Source organism: Cydia fagiglandana, chromosome 21, assembly GCF_963556715.1.
Source record: "Cydia fagiglandana chromosome 21, ilCydFagi1.1, whole genome shotgun sequence".
Lineage (NCBI taxonomy): Eukaryota > Metazoa > Arthropoda > Insecta > Lepidoptera > Tortricidae > Cydia > Cydia fagiglandana.
In genome coordinates, this window is record NC_085952.1 from 10,337,332 (window position 1) to 10,359,975 (window position 22,644).

The 22,644-nt window shown below is 39.2% G+C and overlaps 2 protein-coding genes across 4 annotated transcripts in view; one reads left to right on the forward strand and one right to left on the reverse strand.

Moving 5' to 3' along the window:
• The window catches only part of LOC134675273 (C-terminal-binding protein), a 107,436-nt gene extending 98,066 nt beyond the window's left edge, over positions 1-9,370 (reverse strand). Inside the window, exon 1 of the mRNA XM_063533493.1 lies at positions 9,098-9,370. The gene's annotated coding sequence lies outside the window, so the exon portion shown is untranslated. The remainder of the gene's footprint in view (positions 1-9,097) is intronic.
• Positions 9,371-9,756: 386 nt separating this feature from the next.
• Positions 9,757-22,644, forward strand: part of LOC134675195 (E3 ubiquitin-protein transferase MAEA) — a 29,129-nt gene continuing 16,241 nt past the window's right edge. Inside the window, exons 1-4 of one of the 3 annotated variants that reach the window (XM_063533400.1) lie at positions 9,757-9,918; positions 9,989-10,108; positions 10,665-10,817; positions 11,796-11,939. In XM_063533400.1, the coding sequence (XP_063389470.1) occupies positions 10,067-10,108; positions 10,665-10,817; positions 11,796-11,939 (339 nt within the window). In that variant the 5' untranslated portion in view covers positions 9,757-9,918; positions 9,989-10,066. Of the gene's footprint in view, positions 10,109-10,664; positions 10,818-11,795; positions 11,940-22,644 lie in introns of all 3 variants that reach the window. The other 2 variants (XM_063533401.1, XM_063533398.1) reach the window with 2 other exon arrangements.

Sequence of the window (22,644 nt, forward strand, 5' to 3'; positions counted from 1 at the left end):
TCCTACGCGTTTGCTGACTTAGATATTCTAGTACGTACACTCGCCAACAATTTTCCGCTGACGCAAACTAAACTAGTTCGATCCAGTTCCACGGAATTGTTTCCCGAAGTGGTCTGGCTGCTTTTATAGAAATGTCATTTCTGATCGTAAATTTCCATTATGGCACCGACGGTGTGCGGCGATTTTTAGAAATTATTTCTACGTTTCGATTTGTGATTGAATAAAAGCGTTCGAAAAAGCTTTGCGGTTTTTATCTTCTCATTGCATGACCAAGTATTATTAAAATATATATATATTCAAAAAGTCAACTGAGACTGCACTAAATTTTACTATTTTCACTAAGACTTCCTCATAACATTCGCTCCAAATTTAAAACACTTACTTATGCATGTTATGAGGCGAATGAGGCGATACATGCAGTTACTTTTTCATTTATACTTAAAATATAAGTTCAAACGGAATGAACTACTGAAAGTGCCAAGTAACGATGTATTTAAACGTGTCATTAGCACACAAACGTGTGAAGACAGGCAACAGCTAAACTCAATTAAATATTGTGTAACCCGCAAACGCTTATTCAGCATAATTCTCTTCCTAAAACTTAAACTAGAAATCCAATAAAGCGTTGTTGCGGTATCTGCAGAAAACCAGCGCAGTCAGCGTTCCTTTTATGAGCTGGTTCGTGCTGGCGAGGCGGGGACAGGGGCATCATTAAAACAGCTTGGCAGGTCGAAGGCTTCTTGCAAACCAGTTATCTGACTACGCATACTTGTTATGAGACTCGAGGTAATGGTTAAACTGGATGATGGGAGACAGAGACTCGCTAGCGTTCAGGATGGCAGTGGGAATGCATGGACAGTAAAAAACAGCTGACGTGACAACGTCGGCTTAATCGAATCTAATGGCGATAGATGCGTAAATTGGCGATTCGTGTTTCACGTAGATTGGCTTTTGCGTCATTAGTCGATCGTGGGTAGATCCAGATTAGCTCACAGCAGAAAACATTTACGATACGATAGCATCTCTCTTGCAGTATTGAAGGGACAGAGGTGGATACAGAAAATTCGGAGCGTGTTTGGCCTTTTGTACTTCGATTCCGCTAAATTAACGCCAAAACCGCAGACTTCTTGATACCTCGTTTTTAATGAATAGCTAAATCTCTATTTACACGCTTGTAATTATTTCTCTTAATAGTCCTCAATCAAACTTTAAAGACCCATGCACACCGGCTGCGTGTGCGTGACGTGCACGTGCGCGTGCGGCGTTGTAGTATACAGATCCTTATGAGAGACGGCACACCGCTTGCGTGACGTGTGCGTGTGCGACTCCAACATTTTAGCGCACGCACACGCGCACGTCACGCACACGCAAGCCGGTGTGGCTCGGCCTTAACCCGTACGCCTAAATGTCCTTGAAGTAATACTTGGTCTGATCTTCTTAAGGACACTATTGCTAAGTTTAATGAGTGGGAGAGTTTTTCCAGCGGGTAGAAAAAGGAAACTACTGCATAAATATTGTCAAAAATCCTCTCGTTGTCTCCTAACGACTTTACCTGACCTTCCAATTCGGATCAGTGTGAAAAATGACCTCCGATCGCATAATTGACACTACAAGATAATTATGCGCAAAAATGACTTATAACGCACCATTTATGCATACTAACGATGTTTCCATGCTAATCGGGGGTTTGCGTGAGACAATTTTTGCGGGGGAATGTTGAGAAGGATAAATCGTTGATTTGTGCTAATGCTTTTTGACTTCGATGGCTGATAATTAATTACATGTCGCAAAACCAGCCTTACTCAGATTTAAATCACTCAATCAATTATATAGAAGGTTGTTAGGGATCGACTGCTGGTTTTAAAAATAAAATAAACATCTAATAGGGCCTTCGAAGTTCCTTATACTGTACGTACTTAGCTCTTAATTACATATGACAGTTGGATAGTTTATATCTATCGCTCTCATACAAAAGGAACACTAGTGTGATAAGCGCTTTTCTATTCACGATGCTATGTATGTGACGCTTGGCATTCCTACTACGCTAAAGTTGCTTTTCGTGAAAACAACAACAACAGTAATTTTCTTGCCAACTCAACAACAGCCAGAAAAAGTCCCTACTCGTCACTCCATTTCACTGTAGAAATAATATTGATAGTAAATATCAAGCAGATTATAATATTAAACGTAAAAATGTTAAATGCCATGCTGATATAGCATTCCACGCAGCGAACACATAAAAAAGAACAATAAAACGAACCACGTCAAGTTTGCTTCATAATTTAAAGGAGAGATGACAAAGTACGACAATAAAAGCATCGTATCGATGTGCTGATAACTTTTGTTCGCAACACTTTGTTTCTTGAGTACTTGCCAGTTTCCATTAAATCTTGAGCTTCTTCGTAGCTATCCAGCATTTGTGCTGGTTTGCCTATTTGCTTGGTAAGCATTTAAATGACGACCATTACAGTGCGTCCCCATTGCTTACAGAGTTGAAAGCTCAATCAAACCAGTACAAGCGCGCTTTCCAATTGTTAAGCATCTGGAAGTTCATTTATACTGGTTCTTATGAGCCGTTGTCTCGCCTGCGTTTAATAGGCACTGTGAACACACAGGTTTATGCATGTGTGAGTGGCGTTGATTGTAGGCGGGTATTTAAAAGGAACGCAATCGATAGCCGATCAAGCGGCCGAGCCGGTTGTACCACTGTTCACATGTGTGTGTGGACAGCACACACACACACATGTGAAACGGATGTGGCGGGAGTACGACTATTTATTGAGAGATTCGCAATGTAATAACCACTTCAGTTGAAGTTACTAGGATTTTAATCTGGAGAAATCATAAAATACACGACCACCTATAAAGCCAGAACTATCATGGCATAGCGTAGACTGTCAGTAGAGTTATTTCAAAATCCTAGGCTGTTTTAAACTATTAGCTTGAAGTTGGAATTTTAAATATAGCAATTAATAAACTAATATGTAAACTTGGGAACAAATTATTTGCAAACTGAAGCAAACTGAGCGGTCCCAAAAGATTGTAGGTTGCAATAACATTCGGGTTAGAAGTCGCTTTCTTGACCCGTTAGGAAAAAATAATATTTTTAAGGATATTCCACCATGTCGCAAAGCGCCATTTTCCAGGTAACGCACGACACATGGACCTACCGCGAAAATATAAATTTCGTTATCTGCCTCTCTATCGCTCGAAGATATAGAAACGGATACCGTAATGTCGAGTTTTGCGGTAGGTCTCTGTTTACCCATAGTAACGAACGTTCGTTATTAGGGTTCCGTACCCAAAGGGTAAAACGGGACCCTATTACTAAGACTTCGCTGTCCGTCCGTCCGTCCGTCTGTCACCAAGCTGTATCTCACGAACCGTGATAGCTAGACAGTGGATATTTTCACAGATGATGTATTTCTGTTGCCGCTATAACAACAAATACTAAAAACAGAATAAAATAAAGATTTAAATGGGGCTCCCATACAACAAACGTGATTTTTGACCAAAGTTAAGCAACGTCGGGAGTGGTCAGTACTTGGATGGGTGACCGTTTTCTTTTTTGCCTTTTTTTGCATTATGGTACGGAACCCTTCGTGCGCGAGTCCGACTCGCACTTGCCCGGTTTTTAAATCGAGCAGGCCAACAAAACGGTCGGCAAATTATATGCAGCACATTGCGTGGCCACGATTGCCGGTTGCAATGAAACGCGCATAAATTCGTTACACGTTATTAGATTAGGTAAATACGTCAGGTATGATTAAACAAATCTGAGATTTACGTCAGAAATATAACATTACTCAAAATAATAACGGAAGTTGAATAATTTTACGGTTTAAATTTATTCAATGTTAGTATGTCTCACAACAGTTTAAATTCGATTAATAACGGAAGTTAACAATCAAGTGCATTTGAAGATTTTTAAGTCGATAAGTTGTGTCATTTTTAGGGCGATGGTCCCAGTCTGTCGATAAGGAGTTATTTTTAGTTCTACGAGTGAAAAATCAACAATAGAGAAAGCGAACTAGGAGCGTACAGTCAGCAGCAGAAGTTACTAAGCAGGCGAGGTGTTCAAAATTAACTCGCGTCAACATCATTTTGAACGCCTGGCCCCCTTAGCAACTTCTGCTGCTGACTGTATGTGTGCAGACAATTTTGAACACCTCGCCCGCTTAGTAACTGCTTACAACTGCACTTTCCATATCAGTTTGGCACATAGTTACAGCCACTCCTAAGTTGTCATCTATATTAGTTTAACGAATTCGTATCTAAATAATTCTGATAAGATTATAACACGAGCTTATGGTACTCGTCGCTCTTATCGTGTTATCATTCACAAAACATTGTGTCTTAACTACCTATTATACCTTGACCTTAATACACATTACTACCTACATAGTCAACGATCACATACATTATTTGGTAGTCTGAACACCCTACACGACGCAACGCGGTCCAAGTTACACCACTATCTATATCTGCAAGTGCCTATACTTCTCGACTTCGTAGCATAGATAACTGGCTGTAGATTCCGCATAATAAATAATAATACACGCTGACAGGTTCTCGCCAAGGGCGTATTCGAACGCGATCATTCAGTTGTATTCTGCTCCCCCACTATTTTTACCACAATAACTCATGTTTATCAGCGGTTAAGCACCGATTCTAAATAATAAGCATAAGAAACGGTTATGGGTGGTAAAACAATCCGTCTTAAATCGCGCGCGCGACTTTTTTCAAAAGGATGTGTATCCGCGTTTTGGAGCATCCTAGCACTCCTACTGAAGGGAGCGTATGACAAGGCCTGCTGCCTTGTAGACTATATCTGCTAAAAAAATATGGATAGTAGTTCGCGCCAGAGATACTGTCATAAAAAATAATTGACAAAACTCGACGATGCCTCTCTTTAATAAAGACTAACGAATTTCAATGGCTTTTTGGAATTGACACTCGTTAATGTATAACACCATGAACACATTCACTGCCAGCGACCCGACAGGCGAGTTCTCTTTTATATTTTGCGCTTTTCACTACAAAGCAGATAAACTACGCAATCAGCTACGCTCGCGCGCTCAGCGCGTGCTGGCGTTAATGTATGAAGTAGGAAAGTGCCTCCGTGAATAAATAATTGCTTCATCTAACGGGCAAGTCTGCGCATTATACGTATACGTATAGGAAGACAGGTCGAGGCGAGCCGAAGCGCAACTCGGCGTCTTTGTTTGCGACACACTCGCGCTATCTTGCACACATAGCCGTACAGTTACTATACACACGTAACATTACTATAGTTATACCGTTTCCTCCTAGTTGGCAAAATGTGTTGCCGTGTCGCTCGGGTTATCGGATGTTCGGATTTTTCCTGACGCAAATGAAATTGTCAGAATTGGTGATCTAAGCTTTTGCCCGCGACTTCGGCTATGCCTCCAGCCCCGATCCCAACCTTGTCAAATTTTAATACTCCCGTAGTAAATCTCTCTCTTCCTAGCTCCCACATGGTAGATGTCAGCTTTCCTGCTTAACCTTCGCCCTGTCCACGACATCGTCCTCGGATAACTTGCACTCACTCATGTCCTTTAGCACTACTCCCGTTGTAACTGTTATCCCCCATTTCACCCACAGTTTGTCCTTATGCAAGTTTTTGTGTGTTTGCTTTCACATTTTATAATATTAATAAGGATATGTGTAAGATGATTAGGTAGTGTGGAAAGCTTGTTAAACGCGGTGACTTTCAAACTTAGTAGAGAACATTTTAACAATTCCTGACCACTTTTACTATTTCAATAATTTCTTTGTTATTCTAGACTTTACACTGTTATTTTGTCGTCAAAAGTACGGATTATTAATCAACGATGATTTAGCACTTGATATTTTATAAAATAGTCCACGGCAACCGTAAGGTAAGTTGATTAGGTACCTATATTATTAGGGTGGGTATTAAGTACATTAAAATTCTAACAAAGTCAGCCCGAATTCCGTGACGGAAATGTTAAGAATGGAGGGCATATGGAAAATCGACGTTCCGGGATAACTCGCGGAAACTCGAATGATGGACATTTCATGAATATTCAGCAAGCAATTTGTGGATTGTTTCCGAGTTTCATCATGATTAAAATTTGTTGGAATAAGTTATTTTATTTAGCTCATTGTTTTTTTTATATTATGAATGGGCTTACCCATGGCCACAGACTAGTCGAGGCGTAGACGTGGCCTACGATGGAGCGAGCTCGCCCAGAAGGTGCCTGTTCATTCTTGATTTGAAGGTTGCCGGGTTATAAGAACACTGTTATGTAGAACTTATTTAGCACGTATGATTGACGTATTTATTTGTATAATAATAGGTGGCGAAATGAGCAGCTTGACTACAGTAACAAATTCAGAACCTAGGTAGGTATTTCTAAAGACCATCTGGTTGATCTTATGAATTATTTATTGGCCTCGGTCATCATGGGCATCTTCGGTTTTATCTACAGTTTTAAATCGTGTAAGATATAACTACATCTTAAAAAAAAAGTCCCCCGCCGCGTCTGTATGTTTGCGATAAACTCAAAAACTACTAAACGGATTTTCATGCGATTTTCACCTATCAATAGTGATTCTTGAGGAAGGGTGTATATTTGTTAATGTTTACCCGTGCGAAGCCGGGGCGGGTTTCTAGTAATTAAAATAGTTTTACATTATGATGTTACTTCTGAAAAACAATGACGTTAAAAAGTGGTTTTCTTGTGTGCTACGTGTATTAACGATAAATGCGGTGTGACAGCTACATACTTATCTATGATTGTCTACCCATAATCGAGTCATAATTATAATTACGTGCGTTTCTTCTAAGTAAAAATGGTTACTTGCTTTTATAAGGTGTTTTAAAGAAACTTGGTCACAAGATTTTTTAAATGAGAAGTTAGGTAAGGCACACAACAAAAGGCAATTATATTATGTAAACTGTAGTATGTCGGGAAGTGTAGAGAAACATTCACAATAACACACCATACATATAGTCAAAACACTGTCAGAAGAACAAACATGTTAATTTTTCTTACACAATTTAATAATAACAAACGCAAGTGCCGTTACCGGGATGGTGCTTAAAACATCTGACACAGATGAAAAGGCCTATTATTATTATTATAAGTTATGTATGTATTTCAATTCACATTACACAGGAATCTAAAGTAGCTACAAAAACCATTGTACAATTGTACATAGTTTATTGTTGTTTGTCCTATGACTAAAACAATCAATCTATCCAAGGAAATAATGATGGGAAACTATGCCAAGATGAGTAAGAAGGTGAATAGACAAACACTACAACTTTACTTTTTTACACTTTTAGATACAATTAAAACAACATATTTTAAAACACATAGGTGTTAGGTGCAGTCTTCCAGGTTGAAAAATTTGAGATGAGTTAAATGACTTTTATACATCATAATTTTCTTAACAGAATTCAATTGTAATTTCATAACTTTGTTGCAAACAAAATACAAAAGAATTTCCAAATGGCAATAACGCTTTTGAGAAACCATAATAATTCTAATTCTTCAGCATCAAGAAATGTAATTTACATTTTATCATAACTTTACCTTTTCAGACGATTAGAGCCTTTGAATGCCGCTTTCATAAGAAACTCTGCAGAACAAATTAAAGAAACTTTGAAAGAATTTCAACAACAGTAAAACCTTAAACAAATACCAAAGCTAAATAGGTAATAATGAAAGGCAAAGTTTCAAATGAAATCCATTCAAAGTTTTTCCCCAATTCAAAGTTAGTTGAGCGAGATGTCAGCACTGGTTTAACTTCTGTGGGGACTGTGGGGGACAGAACAATGGCAGACTACTTCATCTCATATTTAACCAATACTATGTAGGGTAATTGCGCCAGTTTATTGTCCGGTGTCAGTTTCTGTCCACTTGATGGATTAGCAAATACCTAATACATTTCATTTACAATTTGCTACTTGCGAAATATAATTTTTATGTAGATAGATAAATTGTTTAGATATTAATGATTGCATTAAGTCCAAATTTGTACAGCAATGAAGGTTCATATTCTCGTCAAGTGGATGTAAACTAGAGGGACAAAAACTAGCACAATGACCCTATCCTGTTTAGAAAATAATTTGAATAGAAACTTACTTGTGTGCCAATATTTCCCTCTATTATTTATTTTATCTATAAAACATTCCCTGTGAATTGCTGATACATTTCAAATTATTCTTTATAACACTAACTAATACTGCTAATACAACAGGATAAATGAGACAGACATGATAAGATCTTTCTATTTAAGCTGAAAGTGTCAAAAATGAATACCCATTTTCTCATTAAAAAAAATATAGAGCTCTTCATTGATAAAACAATCAAACCTGAAAAAGGAAGCAAGAGGAATGAAACAAATTACCCCTTTGAATTTGTATTTAAATATTAAATTTGGTCAATAGAAAGTTAAAATGTACTTAAATGCCGTTCAGAAACAGATGTTTCCTTAAGTTCTTGCAAGAATTCCAACAAGCCTGAGTTGGCTAGAGAAAATTGGTTTTACAGCAGCTTTGAAGTTTTAATGGAATAAATTATCTCGACTTTTTATTTTCTAAACTTTCATAATGACTTACCTTTAGGCTAAAACTTGGGAGTAGGAATCCATGTTTTAATGCATATTTTAACCACACTACAAACAAGATTCTACGATAATGCACTATCTGATCAACATTAACTTATGTACTACAATTCACTACACGAAGTTTAATGACGGACTAGGTCAGCGTAACAATTATGAGCCGATCGCGACCGCGTGCTCGACGCCAAGCGACGTCTCGATAAACTCAATTCAAAAGCGACACGTTTGATACGCGCCCGAGGTTGTGACGCGGCGGCGTCGCAGTCGCAGGCGGGCACAATGTCGGCCGCCAGCCGGGGCCGAACACCATCAATCTCGGAGTCCGCGCCGCGCCAAACCTAGCACCGCGTCGATGACGCTACCACATTTACTTCACGATTTACGCTAAAACTATCACATTTAACTACACGAAAACTTCACATAACTAATTATAATCACAAAAACTCCTTTTTTAATACAAATTTAAGCGAAAACTTACCGTAAATACGCCGAATCCAACAACAAAGAGTCACCAGCCACGCGCTCCAATTATAGGGCACACACAAATCACGATAGCACTTACAATATATGTAATTCTATTACACAGTATAGTTTGTTATGTCGGTGGTGTCTGTGCAAAATAATATTTAACAAAGTTTTACAGTTTTTCGTACCAATAAACACTTAACAGAGAAAATAAACCCTCAACCACCGCCAGCGACGTACAAAATGGCGGATTTGCGTAACGAAAGTGACGCGCGTCGGCGCTATGAAACGAAGATGCTCGAATCCAATTCACGCATACAACGTTTTAAGTGATGCCAGTTTATTGATTCTCTTTAAGCACAAAAAAAGGTTATTTTGAATGATAAAAATATGGTTTATATTCTTTAAATAAATATGGTGTATTGTTTTTGATCTTTTAAGATATATTTCGTAATTAGTTAAATGTTTCTAAAGATATTTTTATTTTTTTGTATATCTAAATGTTCATGAAAAAGAGATGTAACCAAAAATTTAATAAAAAATAATGTCTGCTTGAAGCTATAAATAAATCGTAATATATTGCTTTTTCTTTAAGTATTTTTTTAAACCATAGTATTCTTTTTTTTTAAATATCGACATTTGGCTATTAAGATTTAATCTGGGTCAAAAAATTAAAAAAAAAAGAACTCCCATAGAATAAAGCTTTTCATTTGCATAAAATTCACTTTTTTGTCCTAATTACGGCGCAGATTCGAGGAATATAATAATTTTGCGTATTAACATTAACTTTAAGCTATTTTCCGTTGCTTATATATCTACCAAGCTTTTCCGTAAGTGAGTTGCCATATTTACTGGGCTGGTAATAAGCATCTTTCAATCAGCTGAGTTTTGTTTTCCTTTACAGCAGTTTCGAAAAGGAAGCCCTGAAAAGCCTTAGCAGACGCCTTTATTATTGTCAGAGTTTAAAAACGAAAGTTAGAACATGATGAACGAATTAAGATCTTTGGAGCATGCTACATTAAAGGTAAGCGAAGTAGTGCTTTGTGCTCTTAAAATTCTACAATCTGTCTGCACACGTATTTATAAAATAATATTAACACTATCTTGCCCACCACGTCCAGCTAACCAAATGGATATAAACACTGAATGATCCTGGAGTCCTTGTATTCAAAAGGATTCTTTTTTGTTAATGCTTAAAAATATTAATGTTGATTTGATGGGTATTTTATACGTCGTATGGAGTATAGTATAGGAGACAATATATATACCTATATGTAGATAAATATCTTAACAAATAAGTTTTTTTTTTAATAACTCCCCTTATAATATTATTGTAAGGCAAACATACTGCTGCTTGATGCGGTCCTAGTACAGGTCATCTTGAGACTTAATTAATTATCAATAGAGGTGACATCAAGGTGTCATCTATTGGGCATTAGCATATTAGAAACAATGAGGACCTGTGCTCACTGCCTCTTGGTGAAATTAGGGCCCCTTTCAGATCAGGCACACATGGCATTTTGCCTGCTTTGCCACCCTATAGTTTACACCACTGTAAAATGCTTATGCAAATATTTTAGGTGCCATATGAAGTGTTCAACAAACGTTACCGCAATGCCCAGCGGGTGCTGGACGTTGAAGCGAGACAGGTCGGTTCTGCTGCCGGGGAGCTGGAGACTGCTGCCAAAGCTCCGAGCACCGCTGGAGAGATTGATGTGCTACTAGGAGGCATGGTTTGTAAACCATGATATTTTTACTTACATATTACAGGGATAATATTTCAATCAATCTGCCATAGAATATAAGTCTGTATTTTTAGATCTAATAGTAAAAACATGTTGTTATTGATGTCTTTCCATTCTTTCTCACCATGTGTATTTGTCTGCTTGCCTTGCCCTTTGGCAAAAGCCTATTCTATTATATAATAGTTTTTTTAGCATTAGAAAGAAGGTAAGCATTCTTGACATGTATTTTAATTGAAAAACGCTTTTTAAAAATCAGTAACTATTACTTATGAAAGCAGAAGAATATAAATGATTGTATTAGATTCATAATTGTTACATATTTGCTGTGACTTATTTTTAAAACGTGTTTTTCAATTAAAAGACATACATAATAGATTGTTTACCTTTTTTCTAATGCTAAAAAAAACGAACCCTAAATTTAAATTAAATGAATGTTATTATATGCTTCCTATAAACAATGAGGGTAGGGTTTTGACATTTCTGTACAAAGTGAGGTAGTTATGAAAAGGCAGTCTGTCAACGCGAAACTGGATCAGTTCATTTGCTTGGATCCCTAAACTGTGAGTTATATTAATGAAAATAAAATTCGTCAATGCCTGCCCTTATGATGAAATCAAGACAGAAAAACTTTACATTAACACATTCATTGCCACCCAGCCGAATAAGACGTCCGCGCCAGGCCACAACAATTTCGTCATATAAATAGATACCTAGATAAAATGCTCTTTATTGGCACACCTCAGTATAAAGAAAAAAAAGAACCCAACCTCAACCTAATATAAAGCAGTAGTACCACGATCCAGACTATCATATTGTCCAGCCTGGGAATAAAATACCCGATAGTCGGGTTTTCGGCACTGAACGTGTTAATAGAAGCTTTATATTACGTTATACTTACCAGGCATTTATCATATCTGTCCAATTGTTGATACACATTCTATTTAATACACATCTTGTTTTTTTTAGGTGGAGAAACTCACAGCAATGAAGCGTAAGGCTTCTGAAGCCATCAGCGAGGAGTTGCAGGTGGCGCTGGTGTGCAAGAAGAGGCTGGAGCATATAAAGGAGCAGGCTGTCTCGCTCAACGAGCCCAGCACGCCGCAAGTGCGAGTGAGTAGGTTATAGGTTTCAATAGTTTGGTCTGGAACCACTGGAACATCAATTAACGCGATGCATTGCAACTGTAACCACTAAAAAATCAAATGAAAATAATGCGTTTTGTCAAGTGCCTAAACAGAAGGGGGCAATTAGTAGATGTCACAAGGGAGCATACTGGCATATTTACGGCGTGAGCGTACATTGAATCCTGAGCGTTGTAAGGGATTCCAGTGTTAACGCCCGAGGTGGAAATAATTTTGCTTACATGTGATACTGCTGTTCACATCACCTATGAGTCCTGCGAGGAAATTATTGTTTCAATATATTTAAGCTAAAAAATTGTATGTAAACATTTGCCGTGCCACTGACGCCTTCTTCTTCCTGGCGTTATCCCGGCATTTTGCCACGGCTCATGGGAGCCTGGGGTCCGCTTGACAACTAATCCCATGATTTGACGTAGGCACTAGTTTTTACGAAAGCGACTGCCATCTGACCTTCCAACCCAGAGGGGAAACTAGGCCTTATTGGGATTAGTCCGGTTTCCTCACGATGTTTTCCTTCACCGAAAAGCGACTGGCAAATATCAAATGATATGTGGTATTATCTATGAAAAGGGACCTTATTGTCGATGGCGCTTACGACACTAACATCGATGAGCACAAAACGTAGTAGTAGAAAATTGGAGATTCTGGCCCTTTTTAGTTATTTTGATTTCCAATTCAGCAATTAAGTTTCTTTGATTACTGAATCATTCAATGTTGCTGTCTATCCAATGCGGAGGTCAATTTATGTTATGTGACACTGATGAACTGATCAGTCATTGGGTTTAATGTCCCTTTGTAGTTTTTTTATAAATAACTCGTATACGGTGACTTGTAGCAAAAAATGTTCTGATACATAAGTAATCTACATCAAATTGTCTACATTAAATATTCTATACACTTTTTCGCTAGGTTCAATATTTAAAAAAAATATTTAAGGTGGAAAGTTAATTATGATCAATTGTCAATAGTTTTTATAAATAACTCGTAAACGGTGGCTTGTACAAAAAAATGTTCTGATACATAAGTAATCTACATAAAATTTTCTACATTAAGTATTCTGTACAGTTTTTCGCTAGGATCAATCTTCTTCTTGTTCAACCTAGCGTTTTAGCTAGCGTCCGGTCTTCAGCATCCTCTGGTATGAGATTGTTCTCTTCCATGTCCGTTATCACGACGTCTAGCCAGCGCTTCTTAAGCCTACTACGGCCGCATGATCTAGGGCCTTGGACAGTGAGGTTAAGGCATCTACTTCCGACGTCATCCACCGGTCTACGGCGTATATGGCCATACCATCGGAGGCGACTTTCCTGCAGCTTATCCACTACGTCACGGATTCCGAGGCTGCCACGGATGTGTTCGTTACGTATGCAATCTAGTCGCGTAACGCCACACATCCATCGCAACATCTTCATCTCCGTGACGTGAAGCTGCTGGACATGCCTTCCGAGGATAGGCCAGGTCTCGCTACCATATAGTTGGTATTTGTAATATGGGCCTTGTTGCCTGAATTAAATATCTAAATAAATAAATAAAGACTGGTCGGATGATGCTCTTGTACACAAGGCCCTTTAGCTTCACTGGTATCCTGGGGTCGAAGAGGACAGCGGTTACTTCTCGCCATTTTGCCCAAGCAGCGCTAATTCAGGCTTGGACGTCGTGATCGATTTCACCCGATTGGTGCAGCATGAACCCAAGGTATTTTAATTTATTCGTTTTCACGACAAATTCGTCTCCTACCTTTATGGGGTCAGGGTCCGTGCCGCCACATGCCATGTACTCGGTCTTTGCAACATTTAGTTTTAGACCGTCGTTTTCTAGCACACCCTTCCATTGGTTCATTTTATGCTCCAGTTTCTGTTTGTCCTCATCTGTAAGTGCAATGTCGTCAGCGTACATGATAAGCCATGGAGATGGTTCGTGGACTTTCGCTGAAACTGTTGTCTAGCACTACGCTGAACAGAAAAGGACTCAGGGCTGAGCCTTGGTGAACACCAACTGTGATCGGGAATGGGTGAGTAGAGTATCGCCAACGGTGGTCCTTACTATGGATTCCGAGTTGTGGTACATGTCTCGAATCATGTCAACATAGGTTTGTTTATTACCAGATTACCTGGCACGGTACGCAGTCAAAAGCCTTTTGTAGATTCAGAAAAGCCATATGCAAGGGCTTTTTCTTTTCTCTGTAGGCTTCGACTAGCATTCTTAGGGCAAAAATGGGATCTATAGTGCCACAGTCAGGACGAAACCCATACTGACATTCCGAGACAGTGCACTCTTGCCAGAGCCTTGAGTCGATTACGCGCTCGAAGAGTTTCATGGTGTGACACATGACCTTAATACCGCGGTAGCTTCCACAGTCCTGTACACTACCTTTGCCTTTATAAATTGGTGTTATAATGCTCAATCTATATGAGTTGGGCATCTTGCGTCAGATGAGGATGCGATTGAAAAGGTCGGTAGGTATGATCACACCACGAGGACCTATCGCCTTCCACACTTCAATAGGTATGTCGTCAGGGCCCACGGCCCTTTCGGTTTTTCATGTTGCGAAGGCAATTTTGTACCTCGTCTGGTATAATAGGGGCAACAAGTCCAAGATTAGGGGGCAGTTCCGGAGGAGACACATTTGCGTGTTGCGTGTTCAGTAACTCGTTAAAGTAGCTACGCCACCTCTCGAATAACTTTGCAGTTAGATACTTTGCTGATTTGGCTCCTTCTTATAAATAAATAAATATTATAGGACATTCTTACACAGATTGACTAAGTCCCACAGTAAGCTCAAGAAGGCTTGTACAAATACTTAAATACATAGAAAACACCCATGACTCAGTCACTCATGACTTATGAGTAGGTAGTCTATCTGCGTGGAGTGTAACCCACTCGTGTAGGTTATGAGGTGCTCAGGTTTCTCTTGGAAGAAATTATTCAATTACCTTTATTTACCGACATTTCGACACAGGTTTCACTGGTCATGGTCGCGGCTAACTGATGTCCCATTAAAAAGCAAGTAAATAAGTTAGTTAGTACTGTAAGTTTTAAATATTATATCACTGAAGATAGTCGTCTTTTTTAGATGTGATGTGACCATAACAATTTAGGTTTTTTTTTTGTTTTTATTTACGTAGTGGGTAATATGCTTCTTTCTCGCGTTCAATGCTTAAGGTAACCAGATTTCTCAGCTGTTTATAATAGTTTTTATGCTTGTCTAAATTAGAATTATGCGCTCTTTTAAATGCTTCATCACGAAGTAACATCATGAATTTGATATTATCAGTTATCCATGGACATATTTCGTCTGTAATACGTTTGCGTCTTAGAGGGCTGTTCTTATCAAATATTGCAAGAAGAAAACGATTAAACATTGAAACCATGTTATTTACATAACTTTCTTCGAGTTTCTTATGCCACGGGGTCCAAACTATATAGGATTCCAGAGTTATTATGTCAATATCTTTTAAGTTTCTAGTCATTGAACACCGCGGGGGAATTTTGATTTTCCTAATACTTATATTTGTTGTAACAAGAGCATGATCGCTTAGAAGTGGGTTGTGATGTATTTCCGGGTCGCTAAACCGATTAGAGGAATCAGTTATAACCAAGTCTAGTAGCGATTGAGACGTATCGGAAACGCGTGTTGGGCTCTATGGCGGTCAGCAAAATGTTATCAACGCGTGTCGATAACTTGGTATGGATTTGAGCACGCGTTGATTCAGTTGAGATATTGTGTGTGTCGTAAAGATAACAAGATGTATAAAACACTTAGGTATGTTTGAATAAATCAGTCTAAGATTACCAGTCAACGGTGTCTTTACTCACTCTACCCAGTTCCTCTAGAGTGGTGACCCCGAGTGGGGTCCCTACGGGGACCAACGTGCACGGTTGCCACTTTCCTTATAGTGGTAACCGCCGAAGGAACACGCACCTACTGAGATGTCTACACGAAGAGCTCCAGTGAAGAAGACTCGGAAGTAAGTGATTGCGACTCTCAATTGCTGGTCGAGAAGGACTGACAAAGTGATCTCGCCTCAATTTGATTTCGCCACCCTTCCATCACGTGACATCACCGACACTGCAAGTAACATGGCGGGAGAACAGCGGTACCTTCCATTATATTCCGGTTTCCGGATACTTGGACCACAGAATGTCGTTAAAAGCAAGAAGAGATAATTTTAAAGAGCGTGACATGACCCACCGAGACATCAAGCATCATGCAACGCTCTATGGCAAGAGGATCCTGATTAATCCTGATGTGGCACGCAGCAAACCTAATAGCGACGGACTACTCTACGCAGCGCCCCTACTAGTCGTCGCCCTCTACGCTCGCCTTGTCGGCTGGGAGCATTTTCGCTCGCCACAATGGCTCTGAGTACCCTGGCTGCACTCTTCTAACGTCCGCCCAGACGAAGAAGACATTATGGCACGTCTCCGTTTCATCCGAGAACGACAAGTTTTAGGAAAGTTCGACGGTAAAGACTGTCCCAACGCAAAAGGAGCATATTCAAGGGAATTCACGCCATATTGCAAATAAATTAAAAGAAGTTGACTGATTGTTTTCAAGCCACGCTCAGAAATGCACGTATGTAAGCAGAATGCGCGGCACTCGACGCGCGCGGGAATTATCAACACAGCACGAGACGGAATGTGTTTTGTCAGCGTTATTTTCAAGTTCACGGTCGCGAAACCGTGATTGAAGTTATAATGTCGTGGAAGTGAAATTATAATCATAATCTTGTTCAGGACAGCTCCTACGAAGTACCTGGTCGTCAACCCTATCGGTTGACTAAGGGGGGACTGGGGGGAGTACTATGGGGGTCAGCAAAATGTTATCAACGCGTGTCGATAACTTGATATGGATTTGAGCACGCGTTAATTCAGTTGAGATATTGTGTGTGTCGTAAAGATAACAAGATGTATAAAACACTTCGGTATGTTTGAATAAATCAGCACCTCTAGCACATCTTGCATCCGCGACTTAGACCGCGACTCGAGTCGCTATTCCCGCGGCTGTCAAATCTGTCGATTTCCGTAGCATAACTTGTACCCGCGACTGCAACAGCCGCGTAGAGAACTCAAAGTCGCGGCGCGACTCGTCAGTGTTACCCGGCGAAATCAAAGTCTAAACAAATCGATATTTTCAAGTGGCAACACTGAATCGGAAACCAGGGATGCGCTAAATCATTCGTTCTTTGATGGTAAAAAATCTAGTTTTTGTCGATGGTTAAGTTTTTCCTGTCAAAGTCAAGGAACTTTCAAATTTTGTCAACATTTAATTACGGGAAAAAATATGAAAAAATGTAAGTAATAGAGCCTTATATACTTAATATTGATAATATTCCTTAAAATATATATTGTTTAAAAATTTCTGTTTAATAAACCTTTTAAATAAAATATTTTTGTAAGTAACTATAATAATGGAAATGCTATTATTGGTTTTGTTCTCATATTCCTGTTGTAAATAGTGTTATTTTTTTTCAGAATAAGTTCAGCACCTAGACACGATTGATATCCCAGCACCCAAAGGAAAATATTATTAACAGGAACGTGCCAACGGGACCCGCGCGAAGTGGAGATTCAGGAAAAGAAACACACTAGGCAAGCTTGTAGGTTTCAAACGCGGAGCTGACCCCTTTTCTAAATTAACCAAGATGTGAGAAGCGCTTTAGCTTTAAGAACACCACCGAGGAAGTGAACTAATGGTTATGGCGTACCTATCTAAGCTACCACGTAACTCTCAAATAAGTTTCATATAGTTTTTCTTGTGCCAATAATGGATGGCATGTGTGTTTACTGTGTACCTAACTGTATATGATTTGACAAATTGATATGAAAAGCTTATTTCATAGTCCTCGATGAAGTCATGACCATATTTTATTGTCTTGTTTACAAACCAATTTTCTTTCCAGGGTGATATTTAATTGTCCTACGCCGCATGTCGAAGAAAAAGGAAGAGAGAAAATACTTTTCAAGGGTAATAAAGAAGATTCTTACAATTTCTCTATTGTGGTTCTACATGTTAATATATACATATTAGGTTTAATAAGAAGTCGAATATAGCAAGAATATATAGGGCAAAGCAATATACTATTAATTTAAATATTGTTTTTTTTTTCTCCTGTATTTTTACCTGAAAAGAAACAAAAATAAAGTAGGTAGGTACCTAGAACTCCTAGAAGCCATGATTAGCTCCCCAAGGCCCACTTCATACCTAATGCTGACAGCAACGAATCAGGCCCTGTCAAACATGAAGTGAAACATCTAGAACATGGGTATGATCTAGAGGAGTTTCAATATGGTAGACCATATGATAACCGTACCTATGCTAACTACGCAGACTATGACATGAGTGTAACGAGTCCTTCAAAATATTGTTGGTCGGCCCGGTCCAGTCACGTCACGGTATGGTGTTGGCAGGGGACGGAATGGTTCAGTGGGTGATGACTGATAATATTTCATACAAAGCATGATTTTGAGCCGGACATGATCCTGTTATAGCCACGTATTACATCATTCTGTTAGAGTACGATGCAGCGGGCACAGGCCACATGTAGGTATGTTTTGTTGAAGTCGAGGAAGGTTCCAAACGGTACCTAAATAGTAAGAGATTGTTGAAATTAGACATCTAACCGTGATCCTAAATATTATTACTAAGACTATGGCTTACTTAATAAGTTGGATAGTTTGTTTTGAATATTTGTACCTACCCACCTCATCGGCTTCATTTATGTACAAGCAAGCGGGCTCCGTTGTTAGGTTAGGTTAGAAAATGAAAGTTTTGTGTAAGGAAGTCTTAGGATTACTTTTACAAACTTACGAATGAAACAAACCTGAATTGAAATTTAAAAATCCTACATATGTACCTAATTACTTAATTGAGTACCTACAAGCTAGCTGTTTGAAATTAAAGTTGTAAACATGATGGGTGTGTTGTGGTACTTGTAGGTATCACCGTGCATAATCGATATAAGAGTGCGTAAAGCGCATTTAGTGATTGTTCCACACTTCCTTATTCCTTAGGGCAATAAGTAATTATACAAATTACCTATATTACCTATTACATAATATATGAAACTTGTTTTTAAGTTATAATTATCATGAGTTTAGTTAAAAAAGTACAAGCAAACCACCCGCGAGAGCGAGTCGCGTTATAAAGTCGCGTAGACTTCGACTCGCGGATTGACATAAAGACGAGAGAATATTTTGTCTCAAAATAGGCAGTTGTGCTACGGATTTTAGTTCAAAGTCGCGATCGTTGTCATTTTCTGACAGTGACATTTGATCGCGAGTTTGTCGCGGCTCTCGCGCGTGAGTTGTGCTGCCAACACGCGACAAACCGCCAAGTCGCGCCAATCTGTCATTTCTCACGCCTGTCGCGGCCAGTTGTGCTAGAGGTACAGTCTAAGATTACCAGTCAACGGTGTTTTACTCACTCTACCCAGTTCCTCTAGAGGCTCCTTACTAATTGTTTCATATTATGTTGGTTAATAAACGACAAAAGTTTACGTGAGCTGACCGATTGGGTTTGCATTAAATCAACAAAGAGAAAAGTAAAGAGAAATGTGAAGTTACAGACTGAAAAGAAGTTTATAGATTCGCTCAGTGCGTCAAATATTTTTTCTGTAAGTGTTAACGAGGGTGGTCTATACACCGTGCCAATAATCGCGCTCCCGGCAACGTAACCTCAAGCCACATCTGCTCTAACGCAGATTCAGGGTGTGCGCACACTCGTACCTTTAAACCTCGTCGCACGTAAAAACCTACACCGCCACCGCTTCTATTGTCGGATCGCGGAACGAGCTTTAATACGTAGCCAGGTAGGCACGGTGCGGTTTTTTCGGGCGCCTTTCTTTATCCATGTTTCATTAAGAGCCAGAATGTCCAGTTTGTGCCGCAGAACCAACCCCAGAAGTTCATCTCGACCTGTGTTTAGGGATCTCACATTTAGCAAATCAAACTTCAAACAATTACTCTTTGACATTTCTTTTGTATACATACGGAGTCGGACCGCTATTTTGAAGAACTATCAACCACTCGCTATCTTAAGATTGTTCAATGAGCATGGGTAATATATATATATCGGTATTCATTAAAGAGGCGAAAATTATTATGCTACAGGATTTACGGATACTACAATGTATGGCTACGACTTTATAACTAGATGATGATAGAATGAGAGATAGATGAAAAACCATAAAACATCCGGCAACATTCGCTGAAGCATATAATTTTTCTAATTTGGTTTTTGTCAATATATTTATTCAAAATATTCAGCCAACAATTACACTGGTAAAAACCTGTTTGATGTCTATTTCCGACTTAATGCGTCGTACGGCAGAATCCTTATTACGACGAGCGTATATTCGCCCGTCTCTCGTTCAGTGATATTGCCAGTTTAGCCGCTTACACTCTTGTCGGGTCTGGTAAAAAAGCGATCTGTTTTGTTTCGTTAACCGTTCATTAACGTAAAACCTGCTCGGATAACCCGGCAGACCAAAGTCCGAAGTGTCGACTGCACGGCGAATACGCGCAGCTTTCAATAAATCGGTGCGAGGACCTCGGCGGGCGAGTCGTACTACAAGTGGGCATGGACGCACGCTCGCTGCAGCACCGCGTCCACCAGCAACGTTTGGGGTGTTCCCAGCCTCAGAAGTTGGTGGTGATTGTCAGTGCGCACCCACACGTTCGGCAAATACGATTACTTATGTATCAGAACATTTTTGCTACAGGTCACCGTTTATGAGTTATTTATAAAAAACTACAAAGGGACCGTTAAACCCGATGACTGATCAGTTCATCAGCGTCACATAACATAAATTGACCTCCGCATTGTATAGACAGAAACATTTAATGTTCCAGTAATCAAAGAAACTTTATTGCTAAATTGGAAATCAAAATAACTAAAATGGGCCAGAATCTCCAATTTTAAACTACTACGTTTTGTGCTCATCGATGTTAGTGTCGTAAGCGCCATCGACAATAAGGTCCCTTTTCATAGATAATACCACATTTAATGACTAGAAACTAAAGATATTGACATAATAACTCTGGAATCCTATATAGTTTGGACCCCGTGGCATAAGAAACTCGAAGAAAGTTATGTAAATAACATGGTTTCAATGTTTAATCGTTTTCTTCTTGCAATATTTGATAAGAACAGCCCTCTAAGACGCAAACGTATTGCAGACGAAATATGTCCATGGATAACTGATAATATCAAATTCATGATGTTACTTCGTGATGAAGCATTTAAAAGAGCGCATAATTCTAATTTAGACAAGCATAAAAACTATTATAAACAGCTGAGAAATCTGGTTACCTTAAGCATTGAACGCGAGAAAGAAGCATATTTCACCCACTACGTAAATAAAAACAAAAAAAAACCTAAATTGTTATGGTCACATCACATCTAAAAAAGACGACTATCTTCAGTGATATAATATTTAAAACTTACAGTACTAACTAACTTATTTACTTGCGTTTTAATGGGACATCAGTTAGCCGCGACCATGACCAGTGAAACCTGTGTCGAAATGTCGGTAAATAAAGGTAATTGAATAATTTCTTCCAAGAGAAACCTGAGCACCTCATAACCTACACGAGTGGGTTACACTCCACGCAGATAGACTACCTACTCATAAGTCATGAGTGACTGAGTCATGGGTGTTTTCTATGTATTTAAGTATTTGTACAAGCCTTCTTGAGCTTACTGTGGGACTTAGTCAATCTGTGTAAGAATGTCCTATAATATTTATTTATTTATAAGAAGGAGCCAAATCAGCAAAGTATCTAACTGCAAAGTTATTCGAGAGGTGGCGTAGCTACTTTAACGAGTTACTGAACACGCAACACGCAAATGTGTCTCCTCCGGAACTGCCCCCTAATCTTGGACTTGTTGCCCCTATTATACCAGACGAGGTACAAAATTGCCTTCGCAACATGAAAAACCGAAAGGGCCGTGGGCCCTGACGACATACCTATTGAAGTGTGGAAGGCGATAGGTCCTCGTGGTGTGATCATACCTACCGACCTTTTTAATCGCATCCTCATCTGACGCAAGATGCCCAACTCATATAGATTGAGCATTATAACACCAATTTATAAAGGCAAAGGTAGTGTACAGGACTGTGGAAGCTACCGCGGTATTAAGGTCATGTGTCACACCATGAAACTCTTCGAGCGCGTAATCGACTCAAGGCTCTGGCAAGAGTGCACTGTCTCGGAATGTCAGTATGGGTTTCGTCCTGACTGTGGCACTATAGATCCCATTTTTGCCCTAAGAATGCTAGTCGAAGCCTACAGAGAAAAGAAAAAGCCCTTGCATATGGCTTTTCTGAATCTACAAAAGGCTTTTGACTGCGTACCGTGCCAGGTAATCTGGTAATAAACAAACCTATGTTGACATGATTCGAGACATGTATAGCCTGACAAGTTCTTTTTTAGCCCTGGTTTGTCGCTACAAACAGCTTACATATAGCAACAATACGTGTACGTCATGAATAGTCGGGACAGTGTGTATTGGCATCGTGCAAGAGCGAGTGAGGTATACAATTATGTACATGTGAGTTGTAGAAGTATGTTTCCCAATCGAAACCCAATCGAAAGAGCATGTTTAGTTGATAATTAAGTATGAATAATTTACCTATCCGCCATAATTTGATTCTAAATATTCGACCTCC